General features: G+C 39.1%; 3 protein-coding genes across 3 annotated transcripts; 2 read left to right on the top strand and 1 right to left on the bottom strand.

The window, feature by feature from the left end:
- The first annotated feature begins 1,721 nt into the window (after positions 1-1,721).
- LOC103945323 (F-box protein At1g47056-like) lies at positions 1,722-3,470 on the top strand. The gene has a single exon (XM_009355884.3). The coding sequence runs from the start codon at positions 1,722-1,724 to the stop codon at positions 3,312-3,314; it is 1,593 nt and encodes a 530-aa protein (XP_009354159.2). The 3' UTR covers positions 3,315-3,470.
- A 1,878-nt stretch (positions 3,471-5,348) lies between these two features.
- LOC103945322 (mannose-P-dolichol utilization defect 1 protein homolog 2) lies at positions 5,349-8,494 on the bottom strand. Its single transcript, XM_009355882.3, has 8 exons — positions 8,278-8,494; positions 7,353-7,506; positions 6,939-7,011; positions 6,756-6,822; positions 6,512-6,571; positions 6,238-6,298; positions 6,109-6,150; positions 5,349-5,798 (listed from the first exon to the last, which is right to left on the bottom strand). The coding sequence occupies exons 1-8, from the start codon at positions 8,422-8,424 to the stop codon at positions 5,689-5,691; spliced, it is 714 nt and encodes a 237-aa protein (XP_009354157.2). The 5' UTR covers positions 8,425-8,494; the 3' UTR covers positions 5,349-5,688.
- Positions 8,495-13,814: 5,320 nt separating this feature from the next.
- Positions 13,815-16,005, top strand: LOC103945329. Its single transcript, XM_009355889.3, has 7 exons — positions 13,815-14,173; positions 14,268-14,321; positions 14,413-14,544; positions 14,756-14,864; positions 14,974-15,015; positions 15,101-15,157; positions 15,367-16,005. The coding sequence occupies exons 1-7, from the start codon at positions 13,857-13,859 to the stop codon at positions 15,964-15,966; spliced, it is 1,311 nt and encodes a 436-aa protein (XP_009354164.2). The 5' UTR covers positions 13,815-13,856; the 3' UTR covers positions 15,967-16,005.
- The last annotated feature ends 3,383 nt before the right edge of the window (positions 16,006-19,388 follow it).

Raw genomic sequence — 19,388 nt, forward strand, 5'->3', positions numbered from 1 at the left:
TCCCACTCTGAAGCCCCAAAATTTTCGAAACGCAAAGTTTCAATCTTTGTCAAAATTCAGAGACCCCCTTGGTAGGACACCAAAACCAAAATAACTATTAACAGGTGAAATTGATAACTTATTAGTTTAACGGGTTGAGTTTGATTGACCCATTAATTTAACAAATTAAATTTAAGTAATCTAGAACTTAACTAATCGGGTCAAACCCGACCCAAACTCAATAAAGCTAAACAGTTTACAAATCTAGCTGTAACAAACGTGAGCACGGTCAAAGACTCATATTAGTTGTCAATTTTTTATTTTTGGAACTTTTGGCGTAAATTGCATCGTAGTTGCTATTTTTGATTTAACACCCACAGACGACGACGCACCTGAATTGTCGCTATCCGCAGTCCTAACTTCAAATTTAGTTTTGGTTTTACTAGTCGCCCAAATCTTTAATCAAACCAATTAACGGGTTTAAACTTAAATTGAAATCAAGATCGCGGGCCCCACAAGCCAACGAGCAAAATAAGGAAAGAGTGCACACAATAATCACATGAAAGCGCCCGCTTTTGATTTTTCCTCCGGAGTGGAGATTACTATTATGGAATACGGAACGTTCTAAAAAATAATTTGATAAAGTTTTGATATTACACATTTTATGAGTTTTAATTCTCTTTCCTCAATAAATAATAGAGTCGAATTTATTTTTAATTTTTTCAGTAAAAGTGATATTCTACATTTAAATTCCCATTATGAGGATGGAATAGGGATTCAAACTCGAAAATTAGAAAATTAAAGGGAAAAAAAAAATCCTAATCACAAAAATTATTCGCTACTTCTATGTCAAATTCACAAATTTCTCATTATTCGCTGCAATTGGTTGAGATTGAGAATTGCTTGGATCCTTTGAAAATTGAAAAACTCCCTTATCCCACTCTGAAGCCCCAAAATTTTCAAAATGCAAAGTTTCAATCTTTGTCAAAATCCAGAAACCCCCTTGGCAAGACATCAAAACCAAAATAACTGTTAACAGGTGAAATAGATAACTTATTAGTTTAACGGGTTGAGTTTGATTGACCCATTAATTTAACAAATTGAGTTTAAGTGATTTGTAACTTAACTAATAAGGTCAAACCCGACCCAAACTCAATAAAACTGAACCGTTTACAAATCTAACAGTAATGAACGTGAGCACGATCATAGACTTATATTAGTTGTCAATTTTTTCATTTTTTGAACTTTTGGTGTAAATTGCATCGTAGTTGCTATTTTTGATTTAACACCCACAGACGACGACACACCTGAATTGTCGCTATCCACACTCCTACCTTCATATATAGTTTTGGTTTTACTAGTCGCCCAAATCTTTAATCAAACCAATTAACAGGTTTAGGCTTAAATTCGAATCAAGATCGCGGGCCCCACAAGCCAACGAGCAAAATAAGGAAAGAGTGCACACAATAATCACATGAAAGCGCCCGCTTTTGATTTTTCCTCCGGAGAGGAGATTACTATTATACCATTACCATTAGGAGAGGAGATTACTATTATACCATTACCCAAACACTGAGAACAGTTTCCAGAAGAAGCCAAGTGCAATCGGATTTCAAGTCCGCCCTCGCATACATTTCCACAGAGGGGTTGTTGCGAGAAAAACCGTTCCTCTACGACGCTGTCTACGGTTAACCGTGCTGACGTGGCAGAGCTCAGCTGTTGATTTCCGGGTGGTTTAGTTGATGGGCCAGTCAGCTTCGGCGGCCGCCAATTCAAGCCGCCGTGAGAGCAACAACCGCATCCATCGATCCAAGTCCAAAGCAACGGCCGCGATCTCCCCGATGCTGCAGGCCGAGGAGGAAGGCTTTGAGATCGTCGACAGCGCCGATTTCATCTCCGATCTTCCCGACGAGTGCTTGGCCTGCATATTCCAGTCCCTCGGCTCCGGCGATCGGAAGCGCTGCTCGCTGGTCTGCCGACGGTGGCTGAGGATCGAGGGACAGAGCCGGCACCGTCTCTCCCTCTCTGCCCAATCGGATCTCCTCCCTATCATTCCTTCCCTCTTCTCCCGCTTCGACGCCGTCACCAAACTCGCCCTCAAATGCGACCGTAGAGCCGTGAGCGTCGGCGACGAGGCGCTCATCCTCATTTCTCTGCGATGCCGCAACCTCACGCGCCTAAAGCTCCGCGCGTGCCGCCAGTTGACCGACGCCGGGATGATGTCGTTCGCCAAAAACTGCAAAGGGTTGAAGAAGCTGTCGTGCGGGTCGTGCACGTTCGGAGCCAAAGGAATGAACGCGGTGCTCGATAATTGCTCAGCTCTGGAAGAGTTATCGGTTAAGCGGCTTCGCGGCATCACCGACGGATCCGCGGCGGAACCGATCGGTCCCGGCGTGGCAGCCGCGTCGCTCAAAACTATTTGCCTCAAAGAGCTCTACAATGGACAGTGCTTTGGTCCTCTGATAATCGGCGCAAAGAAACTGAGGACTCTGAAGCTCTTCAGGTGCTCCGGCGATTGGGACAAGCTCCTCCAAGTGATAGCTGAGCGAGTGACCTCCATGGTTGAGATCCATCTCGAAAAGCTTCAGGTTAGCGATGTAGGCCTCACTGCCATCTCCAATTGCTTGGATCTGGAGATTTTGCACCTGGTCAAGACCCCCGAGTGCACCAATGTAGGATTGGTCTCCGTCGCCGAACGCTGCAAGCTGCTAAGGAAGCTTCACATTGACGGGTGGAAGGCTAATCGAGTAGGCGACGAGGGTTTGGTCTCGGTAGCAAAGAATTGCGCAAACCTTCAGGAATTGGTGCTCATTGGTGTTAATCCAACAAAAGTGAGCTTGGAGGCATTAGCTTCGAATTGCCCCAATCTCGAAAGATTGGCATTGTGCGGAAGCGATACGGTGGGCGATGTCGAGATTTCGTGCATTGCTGTGAAATGCGTGGCGTTGAAGAAGCTCTGCATTAAGGGCTGTCCCGTCTCGGACATCGGCCTCGAAGCGTTGGCCGGTGGTTGCCCTAACATGGTGAAAGTGAAGCTCAAGAAATGCAGAGGAGTAACAGCAGAGGGAGCTGATTGGTTGAGGGCGAGCAGGCCTTTATTGGCCGTGAATTTGGATACAGGTGAAACAATCCCAGAGGCCGCCATTGATACCTCCATTGCGGCCCACGATAATTCCGTCGAGTTCCCGCCGTTGGCCATCCAACCGGCGTTTCCGGACATTGCCTCAAGCAGTGCTGGGCGGCCGACCTTTAAGTCAAGGTTAGGGCTTTTGACGGGGAGGGGTTTTGTGGCTTGCGCTCTGAGAAGGTGGGCGTCGAATCGGAATCATAGTTAGTGTTATTGAAATTGAACCATACAGCAAAACCTCCCCTTGTTCATTGTTCACTTTTTTGCTGCATTATTTGGATTCTGACCTTTTTTTATGTACTTAATTTGATGTTTGTGTGCTGTTTATTGCCTTTTCTCAATCGAATTTTCATACTTTTTTTAATTTGCTTTTATGTTCCCATTTGATTTGTGTATAAGGTTTTGGTCTTTGTTGGGTAATATTTGGGTACTAGCGATGCCGGGAGGGAAAATCGAACTTAGGACCTTGGGTGTAACGAGTGAGTGATCTCTTGATTAACTAGAGCTGGTCAGTTTGATCTTTTCTCCGTTTGTGACTAGCGGGCAAAACCCGGTTACAAGTAGTGACGAATTTAGGATTCGAACATTAGGGAGTCCCATTGTTAAAAATCTAAAACTCGGCTACCAGCCTTGCGTGCAAAAAAATTTAGTTTATTGGTATTTTGTCGAACATTTGATAGGTTTGTTGTCATCAGCCGAACCATTACATATGCCAAAGCAAGTTGATGAGTGCTCTTGATGTAACTTGCCGAATGCTGTCGAGGTATATCTAGGAGGCATTACATTAAACACTTAGCGGGCACAAAAAGAGCTTATACCGATCATTCAAAGGGTTCTTAGAACATGTGTCTGCCACTGGCTACGAGCCAGATTCTCTCACAGTTCGGATAAAGGGATATAGCCTACTACAAGGTAGATTCTCTTGGATATCAGGCATGGAAGTAACTTGTGTGCTACTTCACTTCTGTCATAGGTGTTGGAAGATATTGACACATATTATCCAAACCAAAACGAAAAATATTGTATTAGGTGAGAAAGGCCAGTTTAGGCTATTTGATTGCAACAATCTTGCCGGTTGCTTTCTGCAGCAAAGCAGGCTAAGAGCAGTTCCACCCTTAAAAAAAAACGTCAGCACTTAGACCATTTAATTCAATCAGTGAACAGTGATAAATCTCAATAAACAGTAATAGGCAATGCATCTCCGTCCCTAAAAAAAATAACCTACTCAATTTTATTAAAATATTATTATTTTTAATTTCTATGAGGAAGCAAGTAAACATTGAGCAACCGTTTTGCTTTCTCATTTTCTTTCCGTGGTACAACTGTTTCGCTCTCTTTTTGACGAGCAAGCAAACTTTGGTGACAATGATCACAAAGCAAGACACAGTGAAGAAAAACAGAGTCACAAAATCCCTCGCATTCCACTTCCTCACCTCCTTCGCTTCGACTCTCAAACTCTTGGCCCTCCTCAACGCGTCGACCTCCTTCAACAAATCAAACTCCAACCCCTTCTTCAGCTCCTCAATGCACTTTCCTGGTAGGTTCTTATCCTCCTTTTCTCTCTCCAACAACTTCTCCAGGTGCCCCCTTTGTGTCGCTTTTATACCTTATCGCCCAAATGATCCCCAACGAGAAGCAGAGATAGTAGAGCGACGGGGATCCAAGACTTGCGGCACGCGACCCGTGCGGGTCCCGTGATGAGGAACTAAAGAGAAGGGTGTGAGATGTGGAGTGGAAGAGGAAGAAGAAGATGAAGAGCATTGTGATCTCCTTTCAAACCGAGTCAATTTGGGACTCCTTGATATTAGGACTCAGCTTGCTGACGTCATACAGGCCGGTCCATGGCTCTTTCAATTTTGGGTTGGCCTGGAGACCAGCTTGGACTGGATGCCAGCCTATCTGCTGGGCTGGAGTGGAATGGCTGGGTGCGGGGCCAATAATTTGGCTAAGTGCTGGCCTATTTGTTCTCCGGTGGAACTGCTCTAATGGGGTGTGACAAGGTTTCTTCTATGTAAGATTAATTGAAACCCTATGCATACTGGTTATAGCTGATAATTTCTCTAGGAAGAGGCTTTCCCGTTGCTTACGGGCAAGGACTCCCGCGCTTGACGACGACTCTCGCGTCACCCAAACGATGGGAAATTTCTTTTCTATCCTTGAATTTGTAAACAATTCATGATTATAAACACAAGCCGTCATTAATCAAAACAAATCCAAAAGAAATCTGGTCTAAAGCAAAAGCTATAAAACGAGCATAGTGACATGTAATGATAAAAGGAGTCGATGTTCACTTCGAAAAAAGAAAAAGAAAAGGAGAATCTGCCATAATTTCATGTTAATCTCAATGTTTAGCATTAAAAAAAAAAAAAAAAAAGGACAAAAAAATACTGACAGTTTGATGGATAACGTCGTCTCCTTTCTACAAACTAATGGCTAACACCTGGAGAAATATATATTACGAATTGGACGATGATTGCTCATTTCCTTCCTTGAGCACAATTGCAGTGTTTCGCTGACTTCCTTGCTGGAACTGTTGCCTTCTTTAACTGAAGCAAACCTACCCACATCTCGGGTTCAGTTTTCTACTCCGTTTTCTTTCCCTTCTCAGCACGCGGCTTTTGCTTTTGGTATATCAGTATCTGACTCAGGAGGGTAAAATTCGTTGCGATGCCAATCACAGAGCCCAACAGAACTAGTAGAGGATTAAGGAGAAGCAAATGAACGAATACATATATGTGCACGTTTAGTGTCTATTTTTGGTGATGCAAACAAACACTAGTCATGATCATCTTTGATGAGGAACTCAATTTTGTCGGTCATTTTAGGGGAACGAGAAAGAAACTAGAGGTAACTAGGTTCTGAGGGAACCCAATCAAGATGCGCGAACCTGAGAACTTGCTACTTCTACACAGACTAAGACTATGAAAACAATAATAATTTTTTTTGCTGAATTATATTTCAATAAAAACGCAACTTATCTGATAGACATGAAAAAAGGATACCACTTTTGGGTGCTTGTTCTTGGATGCTGGTGAAAACTCTCACTGCAAAAGAACGTTAAGAACTCTGTGAGTCTGCCAATATATCAATTATATTCTACGCCTATAACCCTACTAATATGTTTAACATACCCATGGAACCTGCAAAATTCATTAAGTTCGTTAAGAAGCTGAGCTCCCCTGTACTTTTATTCTGCGCAAGAAATTGTTAAGCAGAATCAGAAAAATAGCTAAAACAGGTTGAGATTACCGAAAGAACTGAATATTGATGTAGTAGGAGATTAAACTGGTTGCCATGCCAGAGATCGTGCAAACTCAGAATTACAACTTTGGGCAAGCAGTCAAATCATCCATGCTCACATCAACAAAGAGTACTAGACAAACGTCTAAATTAAATCCCACTTACAGAAAAGTTCGCCCATATCTGTGGGATCTTGGCACCGAGAAAGATTGCATGCTGGGATGCCTGTATCAGATTGTTTCCACATCAGTACATCTATGCATAAAGAACCATATAGATAAGAGAAAAGATTATATTTACGAATAAAAATAGCTGAGTATGGAAATGAATACAAGGCAAGGAAGGAAGGAAAAGTGCTTGTCATCCCAATAGTTTATAGGCCAGGGTGCCTTTGAAATCGGCTACTTACATATAGAGCCTCAAAGAGAACAGGATCAATCTGGCCAGCTAATATGGTTGGTGCTACAGCACAATATCTGGAAAACCATCATAATTAAGGAAGAAGTTGACCACATTTCTCCCTTACACAGAATGAGAGATTAGGAGGAAAAAAAAAAAAGCGAAGGCTGAACTGATTCTCAAGAAAGGATACAGTAACGCCGTGATCATTGTTCTGGTACTCATAGGTCGGGAGTAATAATAGATAATGGCAATCAATATTAGAGCTGTAAAAGAGAAACATAAAACAAATTGTGTTAGATCCTGTGCGCGTGCTATAAATTAGCTCATCCTAATGCCATAAAATTGAGGTCAAAATGCCCAACAAATTTACCAAGAGTTTAGATCTATACGTGTCAAAATCATCATAAAGGTATAATCAACGAATCACAACTCTTTGTTTGCCACAAAACTAAAAGTTCAATCACATATGGCTAATCTGATAAAACTAACTCACTCTACCGTCAAAATCATGCTTCTGTACCTCTACTTTCACTCTCATATCTCTATGAAGCAATTCCCTGGTATACGTTTACTGACACAAAAGTACAAGAAGCCTTTGACATACCTTGGATCAAAAGAAAGGCCAATTCCCCATAAGCTGAGAACGGAAGCCCTTTATGAAGGCAGTACGCCAGAGCAATGGTGTAACCAACTACTTCGAGCTCAAAAGAGATAATACTAAGACCTCTGACACTTCCATGTTGCAAAATTTTTATTATCTGCAATCAAAGAACAAAAGCACCATACCGTGTACAATGTCAAAAATAAATTCAAACGACTACATAACACGGTGCAAGGCTTTTCAACACGAGGACAAAATAGGGCGATGGCACATAATTATTTAATTAACAAGAAATTCATAATCATTTTTAAACTTAAACATAAAGAGGAAGATTCTGTTCCTTCCAACAGTTTAGATCCCATAAATCGTCAATAATCGAATTTGAAGGATATGCGGGAATTAAACTACCGGTTTCCAGTTTACACTGTGGCAATTTAACAATGACTTTGAATTGAAAGAGAGAAAAAAAATTCTATTCGTTACAACATTCCATAACACTTTATCAATAAAACTTCAAGGATCTGCAGGCATTAAACAACTGGTATCGAGTTTAAACTGTCAAAATTTAACAACGAATTGAGTGATTGAACATAAAACACACAGCTAGTGACTTAATGGGTCAGCAAAAAATGCAAAAAATCTAGAAAACTCAAATATTTAGATAATTTTCTGGGAAAAAGGATTTGGGTTTTAGTTCAAAATCCAACAATTTCAAATCTTTTGCCAAAAAAATTACTAAACAAACACTAATTGAGAACATAAAATCCTTTTTTAACCCGTTAATCGATGGTGCCCATATCAGAGATCTGCCTTCTGTTCTTATAAAATACAACAATTTCAACAGAGATTGTGAAACGAAAACAAAAGGTAATTGCTGTAAGTAATTAACGATGATAGGCGAAAAGCAAAGGGAGGAGAAAGAAAGTGCCTGAGGGAGTTTGACGGTGGTGGAAGCGGCAACGATGGCGTAGCCGAGAATCTTGGAAATAAGGGGCAGCAAGCAATCTTTGTCGGGGAAGTGGCCGTCGCCGAGGGCCCCCAAGGCGCAGCTGAAATCGATTCCTAGGACCTTCATCGCTGCGTCAAATCAATGGAGATCCTTTACAGTTTTTTCACTCCTCCAAGACACGAACTTCGTATATGTCGAAGACCGAGAGCCCAGGTACGTTATGACTTTTTGGTGCTTCCAGTATTCTTACCGACGCGCGTACGCCAACCATTTTATGATTTTTCTCAAAATCTCAATTTCGGTAATTGCATTTTATTCAATTTACAATTAGTTTTTACAAAGTTCTATATAAAAAAAAGTTTACATTGATTTGATATCGGAAAGCAATCATATTTATCGATCTTAGTGCAGGTTTGATGTTATCAATTCTTATTTTCTTTAACAACTAATTATTACAGACACGAAGAACATTGAAAATGAAATATTGACAAGTTCTTTTTCGTTGGTACCATCTTATTAAGGTCGGTCTTGAAGGTAGCCGATTAGGCACCTGCCTGGACCCCCAATATTATATATATATATATATATATATATATATATATATATATATCTACAATCCAAATTCACTAAAAATATTAAAAATTAAAATCATAGGCGTCTAAAAACTAGATTATGTAAACTTATTAAACAAATTGGTTGAAAATTAGATTATGTAAACTTAATTAATACATTTGCGTCTAAAAACACAAGATGTGTATTATTTAAGTAATATTTGTATATCATCCTTCTTTTAATATTTATTTTTAATCATATTTGATGTAGAAATAAACTTTTTCATGTATTTAGCAATTTTTTTTATACAGATCAATGTACAAAGAATCAGAGGTCAAAGAACTCTAGGGCCACACTTTGAAGGCCGCCTAAGACCTCCAAAGTCCCAGGGGCCACCCCTGGTAGGTACAACGATATTTTAGACGAAAATTTGAGCTAAGTTAGATGATCAATCAATTACAATAATAACCTTTCAAACTTGTCATTCTGTTAGTATAAGAGAATCTGATTAGGATATATTGGGTTAGGTTAAGAGATAAAGGCTCTAAAGAAAAACGATACTTGGAAACTAATCATGTTACTAAGAGGCAAACATACGATTGGATGCAGGTGGGTCCCTGAAACACAAAGTTGGTGGCTTCATTGAGAAGGCTCATATTGTGGAACAAAATACTTGGCTCATTCTCATTACAGACAAATCATCAATTTATACGTGTGTATAACCTTTTATTTTGTAATTTTAATAATTTTGACATATGTTCCTAAGGTTTTTAATCTCTAACGTTGTTTGAGGCCACCAATTGACCCCTCTTTTTATTAAAAAGAAAAGAAAAAGAAAAATGAACTCAAACGAAAGGTGTTGATTAAAATAGAAAACTCCAAATTTGAGATTTTTTTTTTAGTAAAGAGGAATACTATTAAACTGTAATACTAAGTGACTCAACTCTAAGATTTTAACATACAAATAAAATCCTAGTTTAGTGTAAAACATATCAAAGTTTATTTTCCTAATCATTATGGCTGGCAGGTAGGGGTGGAAAAAATTCCCGAAAATCCCGAACCAAACCGAAAAAATCCCGATCCCAAACCAAAAATTTCCCAAACCAAAATTTCGGTATGGGATTCGGGATTGGCTTCTCGATATTTTGGGAATCCCATACCAAACCAAAAATATATAATATTAATTATTATATATATTTATACATACATATATATATTATTCTTTTATAATTGATGCTAGTAGTTTCTAATTCATGCTCAGCAACTTAGAATGCCCTATACCTTGCATATTTTTCATGTTCTGTATGATATTCATGTGGATTTTATTATTGCTGCTGCCATGGCTGATGATTTCAGAAGGCTTAATTCTTTTGTCTCTCAACAGATTGCAAAAAGAGTTTAATTAATTTGAATTTTGACTATGATAAAAAGAGTCAAGCATGCCAGTGTTCAATGAAATGGTAGTGTGAATGAAATGAAATTCCTAGTTCATAAATGTGTTCTTGAATTATATATTTGAACAACAATTCATAATTTCATATTTCAATTTGGGATTCCCGATTTGTCCCAAAATCCCGAAAATATTTCGGGATTCCCGAAATTTGGGATTCCCGAAAATTTGGTTTGAGATTGGTCTTCAAATTCCCGTCCCGAAAAATTTCGGTTTGGGATTTGGGATACTAGTTTCGGTATGGTATCCCATACCAAACCACCCCTACTGGCAGGTGTCATGTGATGCCATCCCAACTTGAGATTGGGCTTTTTATTTTCTGTGGGTTCATAATTTTAATTGTCTCGTTAGGGTTTCGAAACTTGCCTACAACAAGAATTTCATGTGGGGAAATCCAAGCTAGCAGCGAATTATCATCAAGATTTTAAAAGACATTAGGTGTTAGTCGGCGGCGGGCTAGGGTCTAGATGGATTTACGTAAATATATTATATTTTATGTAAATACGTGTCTCTTTATATTTAAAATATATATACTTACATCATAAATTACAAAATAGAATAACATATATATTATAAAATATTGGAACATAATGAAAACATGGGGAACAAACATATAATGTTTGTTCGTGTAAGTATTCAATGAGTTTCTTACAATTTATTGAAAAAAATGAAATGTAAAATGAAAGTTATCTATTTTCTGTCTAAGTGAGTCGCAACCTAGGTGGGTGTCTAAGCGGGTCTGGGCGGGCTAGGCGGGTGCCTAGGAAGTCTAGGTGGGCGCCTCAGCAGGTCTAAGTGCCACTTCTTAATTTTCAAACATCCATACATTAATCAGGGCAGTGGCTAGCCGCCTAGCGCCTAGGCGGAAATTTTTAGAACAATGATTATCATACCGAGTATTAAAGTGATACTTTAAATATTATAATACTGAAGAAAATAATATATTTTTTTTCGCATTTCTCAACTTATCTTATAACACATAAGTACCCACTTGAATACGAACTGACACTTCGAAACTTTTTTTCCATATCTCTGTGGTATATAAATGCTTGATTGTTTTCTGATCCATCATTTTCTGGGGAGGATGGGTGAATTGGAAAGTTCCGATCCATCATTTTCTGGGGAGGATGGGTGAATTGGAAAGTCACAAATGTGGACTGTCAAAAATTAGGTAGTGCGAGTTACAAATAAGTTGTTGGGAAAGTTGAGGGATTTTTCATTGGAGTCAACACATTGGGCCATTCCACAATGTCGCCTTTCACTTCACTTCGTCTAGTCTAGTAGTGTTGCTGGACCTTCTGCTATAATTTTGACATTGAATAACATGATGAAGGTTAACAGTAAAAACCAAAAAAATACTTTCCAGAGATTCTATAAATACTATGTTCGAAGTCACGAACTAGAAAGTTTGGACCACGCAATTTAAATCTCCGGCTCTCGTTAGCCCATCACACTGACCCAGTTTACACAAAATCAAGCCCTTAACGGCCCAAATCTATCCCTCTTTCTTGAATGGCCCAAATTTTTGAATCCGTCAGCAGATAGATTTGAAGAAGATCTCAACTCCAATTGATAAACACTGACCAAATGCTAATTTCTTGCAAGTCCCATCATGAACAGGCAACCCGGGGTGTACATGCTTTGTGTACCCAAGTTGGCAGGTGGTCCAGATTTACGTCTACAGCAATGGCGATCATGACACATATCATGTTTAGTGATTGAGAGAGGCTTACTTACATTCGATTGGAGGAACACTAATCCAGCGTTGTGTTTAGTGATACAGAAGACAAAGGAGTTTGGATTAGTTGAAATATACTATTTCTTCGTTATGGACTTAGGGTGCCGAGATCACTGGGTCGGTTCTCTTGAGTCTCAGAGTACTGGGTTTGGATTTCGTGTCTAAGGTCTCAAGCACAAATTAGAGTAGTGAAATTGAAGCATCTCAAGTTTTCACATGATAAACAATCCTATGTAAATGCACATGATAGGATTAGGGTGAGATTATTTTTGGATTGGTAATCCAATCCTACAACTTATCCTACCCCAAAAGGAAGACTCAAATTAAAAAAAAAACGTTTAAAGCTGATTAAACAGGCATGCATATCGCCGTTGCAGATGAGGGGCCATTAGAAGGACAACGTTTGGTGCCATTTATTTGATGAAAGCGGAAACCAGTAGGGATTTGAGGACCACTGCAAAAAAATAGACAAAACCATTAAGGCAACGTGAGCTGTTAAACACTGCTCATCGTTCATGACAAATCAAGGATTGCTGTTGTACGCTTCCCAATGTTCTAAAAAAGGGCTTAGGCGTTGGGCGATGGTGATTCGAGACGTTTTCTTGCAAATCGGTTGGAAAAATCGGCTAGGCTTGAGGCGGCCCTAAGTGGGCCAGGCAGCCAGGTGATTTTTTTTTTTTTTTTGAAATTAAAAAAAAAAAATCTTATCTAAGTCTAAGTGCCGTGCATTGCAGCTCTTACCCTAATTTCACAAACAAAACCGAAGTTGAGTTTGAGTCTGACACGGAGAGAGTTTTGGAGGGATATGGTGAGGAAGAGTTTGATGCCTAGCTTTGTAATTTTGCAAGTATCTTACATTACTATATTTCCTTATTTTCCTCCTATTTTGCATTTTATGTGGTTTTAAATTGTGAACTTGTTGTACATGTGTCATCCTACAATACTCCTCACTATGGTTATATGACATATATGCTTAATGTGTTTTTAAATTTTGGACTTGTTGAATACTCTTTTTGCATTTTATCATTCTTTTATTATCTTATCCATGAATTTCATACAAGTATATATTTTTTTTAAGTGTCAATATGCACTTATTTATAAGATATACAAGAAATTTATCTAAATCCGTCTAGGCCACCTAGGCGCCTAGCGCTAAGGGCCAGCCCACCGCCCGACTAGCGCCTAACATTTTTTAGAACCTTGCACCTTCCTAATTACCCTACACCTGGTTGGTGTTTTTTTTTTTACTTATGTTTTGATTCATGATGAGAATTTGATTAAGATTATCCCGAAAATTCTGCAATGGTATTTTATATAGTCCGGCTATTTGTATTCCTTATCAAAGAATGGACTTTTGATACGTACTGATGTGTTATTGATACATTGTTGACAATGTCGATGAACTTTTGTTCTTTAACCATGCACGAATACAATGGTGATACAAGGCTACCATGAGCTATAGCCCAGGTGCCAATAATAATGCTAATGTTGAATGTCAGTTAATCAAATTAATCCTAACAGCGAAAAATTAGGTAGCCCATAAAAAATTTCAAGCTCTGCCCTTGCACAGAATATTACTGGTATTTCGTACATGATAGCATAATAACTGATTCACAGCGCAAGTTAGTCGAGAGGATCTTAGGTTTTAGCTCTCTCCGACTGTATATCTGTTGTGTGACTTGTGTCTATTTCTCTTTTGTAGGACACTCTTCTTAACTCCTCCTTTCTGAGTGGTAAATATATAGGTCCCACTGTGAAACAAACTCCAGGGATCCCAGCGGTCCACTACGCGGTGGGTTTGGTTGGAGCCTCACTCCAATGTCCCAACACAGCCAGCGGACATTGGTTGTTTGTTCCCAAGTTTCCTCTTTTCCTATTAATTGTGATGGAAACAACAGCACACTCACACTTAACTGCACTCTAAAATCCCCCCCCCCCCCCCCCTCTCTCTCTCTCTCTCTCTCCGTGTTTCTGTTTCTGTGTGTGGCAATGGAAAGTGGACTTCCCATGCTTAATTGTCTCTTGCAGCACACGCTGAGGAGCCTCTGTTCATGTTCAGATTCTTCTTCCAATTCCTCCAAGTGGGTTTATGCTGTCTTCTGGAGAACCTTGCCTCGGAACTATCCTCCTCCAAAGTAAGAAAATTTTACTATATAAACAGAATATATAGCACACTACACATGAAAAGCTACTTTCATGAAACAAGTCACATTGCTTTGGTTTTTTCAGGTGGGATTATGGAGGGAGTGCCCTTGATCGATCCAAAGGAAACAAAAGGAACTGGTAAAATGATTAACAAGGAACTGTGACAAAACAAAACCCATGTTTCTGATTTCGATGGTTTTCGAGTTTTTAAGTGAATGTTTGGTTGCAGGATTCTTGTTTGGGAAGATGGGTTCTGTGATTTCTATGAATGTGAGCGAGCAGGAAGTGGGTACATTAAGGGGAGGTTTGGAGCTGACATCTTCTTCAAAATGTCACATGAAGTATATAATTACGGAGAAGGGTGAGAATTTACTTTCTATTGGTGATGTTGGTTAGGCCAGTTAGTTGTGCAGTCTGCCCGTCCCAACTGTCCTTTGCATCCGAGTTTGAATTTCCCTCCACAAAGATTAAATTAGTTCAAAGTATCACATTGTCGGAAAAAGCATCTTCCTTCTAATATTTTTGTTGGCAAGAAGGTAATTACAAATTAATTTGCATTGAGTTGGCTGCAGATTGCTTGGGAAAGTTGCAGCAGATAATAGTCACAGATGGATTTTCAGAGATACCCCAAATGAAGGTGATCCTAACTTCATTTCCTCTTGGAATGCATCCACCGAACCAGTAAGCCAATTCATTACATTATTCGTCTTACAAAAGTAAAAATGCAAGCATGAATTTTTTTTTTCTTCATTTAAATCCTTAATTTCCCTTTATTCATTCTCACATGCAGCAACCAAGGGCATGGGAGTTTCAATTCCAATCAGGCATACAGGTTCACTTTCTAAATCTCAGTTTTATAGAAAAGAAAGAAAATTTAGTAACACGATTCACTGGCTTGTTATATCGAAATTTTGCAGACAATTGCCATCATTTCTGTTAGAGAAGGCATAATTCAACTCGGCTCATTCGACAAGGTATGTGTCTGTCTTCCCTGATTTTTCCTTCAAATTTCAGCAAGTAGCAATTTTCACCCCATCTTTAGCCATCTGCACTCCAAGTTGAATATCACAATTTTATCTGCACTCATATAAGAACTAAGAAGTAAGCGTAGGTGGCCGAAACAAGTGTCAAAATTACTAGCCTTCGGTGAAGCATCAATCGATTGACTCATTGGGATTTTCAGGTATTGGAGGATCTCAATTTGGTGATCAGTATACAGAGGAAATTCAGCTACCTTCAGAGCATACCAGGGGTTTTTGCCATGCAAAGACCGTACCTACCAATCCAACATTCCTACATCTTCAAACCAAATCCTCAGATGATTGGAACTGAAGATCAAACAGCTTTATCAGTCTACGAAAAGCGCCAACTGACCGGTGTGAAAAGATTGTTCAGTGAAGTTCCTGATGATTCCCAAATCAAGTCCATAAACTTAGGCTGGAACACACCACAAAATGGATTAGCAGGATCACCACCTTGGCCAATTGCTCCTCTTCTGCCCTCTATTTCTTGCAGCCTTGGAGCTCTCCTATCGAAGCTGCCTTCGGTTAATATTCCATCGCATAATGCTGCTGAAGCCCCTGACATGCTTATGAGCAACAACAGGAACAATTGTGCAGACCAGATGCAGAAGGTTAGTGGTGACCTTACGAAAATAGAGTCATCCTGTCATTTAGATGTAGCTCATGAAGAAAAGCACAGTTCCGTAAACCCTAATTTGGGTTTGGAAAATGGAGGAGGGGTAGACTTAGGATTCGGACCGGTTCGAAAACAAGAGACTTAAGACTTAGAGTGCTATAAACTTAATTAATTACGAAGCTGGTTTTATTCCAACTTAAGCGCAAGTAGGCGGACATATTGTCTTGACCAACTAGCTTAATTCACGTATGTAACTTAGTTTTATCTATTGTCATAGAGCAATATATATGCAATCGCTCTTTCATGAAATAATAATGTCTGCAACATGAGAGAATTTCTAATTGTCTCCTGATTTGGGTCCAATTTTCAATCATTAGGGAGACCAAATGCAAATCAAATGCAAAATTAGGGTTCAAATTATTGGTGCTTATAACTCCTGATGATCATGTGGCACCATCTCCTCCTAATTCTACTACATGTGCACTCATTGAGGATTGGTGGTAGGGTTAGAGTAATGTGGTCTATCCCTATCCCTTTGGGGGAGTGGTCTTCCATGTTTCCATGGTCCCCAAAACCCAATGAGGACCGAAACTGACCAGAGATTGTTGTAGGGTTGGATCAACGATGTTGCATGAGACATATGGAATCTACCTCCCGGCAAAATAAATGGTCCCAAACCCTCAATCTCCCAATTTTTCTTCATCTTATTGGTCGGAGGTGGATGTGTACTTGAAATCTCTTTCAATATTAAGAAAAATATCACCGAACTAAGAGCAGTATGTTATTGAGTAAGTATGATTCTAAGAAAGCAAGTTAAGATACTATTTATGTGGCTGTGTTTAAGCTATTTGACATGTCGTCTAGACAAGTGGTCCGGTTCTCTGAATGTCGTATTTCATACTCCATACTGGATATGTGTCTGTGCAACTTGCCGTTTGGAAATCCCACACAATTGATAAGAAGGATGGACCCATTTTAGTTGGTAAGTTTTCAATACCAATCCAATTTGGTTGAGGAATTCGTAACCAAACGAAAAGCGAATTGCCTTCCTTTTGACAAATGAAGCAAGTGGGTTTATTAAACAGTGCAAACTTTACATCTAGAAGAAGGTCCACAACGCACTCATGCATTCGCAAAAATACGGACCAAAACTTACAGAATGAAGTGACCCTCAAGTCAAAACAAAGGACCAATATGAAGGTCCTAAGTTTTAGTTAAGTCACACAATAGATAGTTATAACAAGATTTTGTTTTAAAGAGTTACATTTTTCTTTGAGTGTAGAGAAAATTACAGTAGGACCAAACAAATAACTCAAATCCTCACTTTGGTTCCTAAAACTTAAAATCGATATAAGTAGTCTTTAAGTTTGTTTACTATCAATTATTTTAGTCGTTCCGTAAAAAATCTCTATAAAAAAAGGATCAAAATAATAAAAATACTCTAAATTTAATAAACAATGGGACAAAATCATTTGACAAAAATTAAGGTATTTTTGCCATTTTCTTCTTATTTAACAATGATTTGTTACAGAATAACCAAAATGTTTGATGATGGACAAAATCATAGACTAGTTTTATCGATTTTAAATCTCAATGACCAAAATGAATAATTATGCCAATCTTGATGATCATTTTGAACAATCCAATTGCGAATGATGTAACTCAAAGCCAACTTAGGGAGATGGCTCGTGTAGTAGAAAATATTGCAAATCCACGTCATGAATCGAAAGCGTTCATCATCAATAATATTTAGATCATCGTGTTTTATATCCCGCTTCTAATAAATATTTAGATCATCGTGGACGAACTCCTAATATAACGATATGGAGCTTTTTTTTGTGAAAAAATTATTATCATATTAGTCTATAGAGACTATTTTGTTTTAATTTTTTTAAATTCAATTAGAGACGATTTGGGCAACTCCGCATATTGTAAGCTCGTGTTCGGATGGAACCTCAACTTTGTTCAAAGTATAAGAGGCCAAGGAACTCAAGTGAAGGTATAACTGCTCCTAAATCCCCTTGCAAATTATATTTTCAAATGTGTTTTTATTTAATTCAATCGCCTCCTCGTGAAGCACAAATAGTACGTTAGGAAATTTCAAAATTATCAGATTGTAAGCGAATTTAGACCAAATGAGAATATAAGGATGTTCTCTATATATATATTCCAGTGCATAAATAAAAGACTGCGTCTCTACATCCAGTCGATGACCGAGAGACTGCAACACACATCACTAGAGTATCATTGCATGGCTTTTGACCAATGTTTCCGTACTTCCTTTCTATCCTGAAAGGCAACTTCTGCGTTGGAAAACATCTTTCTTTTATTCAACATTCCGAGGGAATCTGGTTGCCGTTCCGGAAAAAAAAAAAAAAAACTTAGGATCATTTTTTCCAAATTCCGAGCATGCTCAAGCAAATACCTTGCAAACTCAATTCCATCGTACCCTTTGACAAGCTCCATAATTACCTCCTTGAGATGAGAGATGCAAGCAAGGTTCTGAAGCCCCCAATATCTCTTACTAAACTGACATGCATATGCCTGGAAAGGAAAGAACAATCATGTCAATACAGATAAACCACATAAAAATAAAAATAAAAAACCAGAAATCGGGAAAGAAAACCTGGATCCCAGGAAAATAAAACGTGTTCGATTAAGACGATAAAAAAGCAAAACCTGGATCGGACTTTTCATTTACATCCCCCATATAGTCACTTTCGGCCATCACGTAAAAAGAATTCAAGTTTGGAAGCGCTCTTAAAGGAGAAATCAGTGAAGGAACTAGATGGCTGTCAATGAAATCATCAGCATCAACACACAGAAAGCGAACATCCCTGCATATAACCTACAAAACTGAAACTAAATTAATACTTCAATAATAACACTTTCATTGAAGCCATGAAAAGGCTAATTAGTACAAGGTACATGAACATCCTCCTAAAGAAAGTCACAGATTACAGATGGAGGAGCATCTAACCAAGTACAACCATTACCACAACGTAGAGCAAAACGAGCTAATTGATGAGCAACCGAGTTAGCTTGGCGACGAATGTGGGCAACACAAGCTTCAGCAACCGTAGACAATAGGTGGTTTACATCTTCTATAATAGGTCCCATGTGCAACATAATAGTAGAAGAGTCCTGCAATGCCGAGATGATATGAAACGAATCACTCTCGAAGTCGATCATATTTAAGCCCCATTCAACCGCAGTCTCAAGCCCCAACTCTAATTGCCAGTGCCTCTGCTTGGATACGAGGAAAACATCTTCAAACATCCTAGAGACAGCACCCAAACACTTCCCCTCCAAGTCCCTAAAAACCACGTACCCCTACACCACCTACCTTGTTTTCCTTATCCCACGCCCCATCCACATTAACCTTGATCCTGCCAAAAGGAGGGCACGACCACCTAGGTATGGCAGATTGATTGTCAGATCGTGATGCATTGGTTGTAACCTTTCAAAAATCATGCCACCAATCCATCGCACAACCAACAACACTGGACGGGTTTGGGTTGAGATCTTCTTCCCAGCACTTCGCATTTCTAGTTGTCCAAATAGCCC

This window comes from the organism of the source record quoted next, unplaced genomic scaffold, assembly GCF_019419815.1.
Source record: "Pyrus x bretschneideri cultivar Hongxiangsu unplaced genomic scaffold, Pyrus_bretschneideri_v1 Contig15, whole genome shotgun sequence".
Lineage (NCBI taxonomy): Eukaryota > Viridiplantae > Streptophyta > Magnoliopsida > Rosales > Rosaceae > Pyrus > Pyrus x bretschneideri.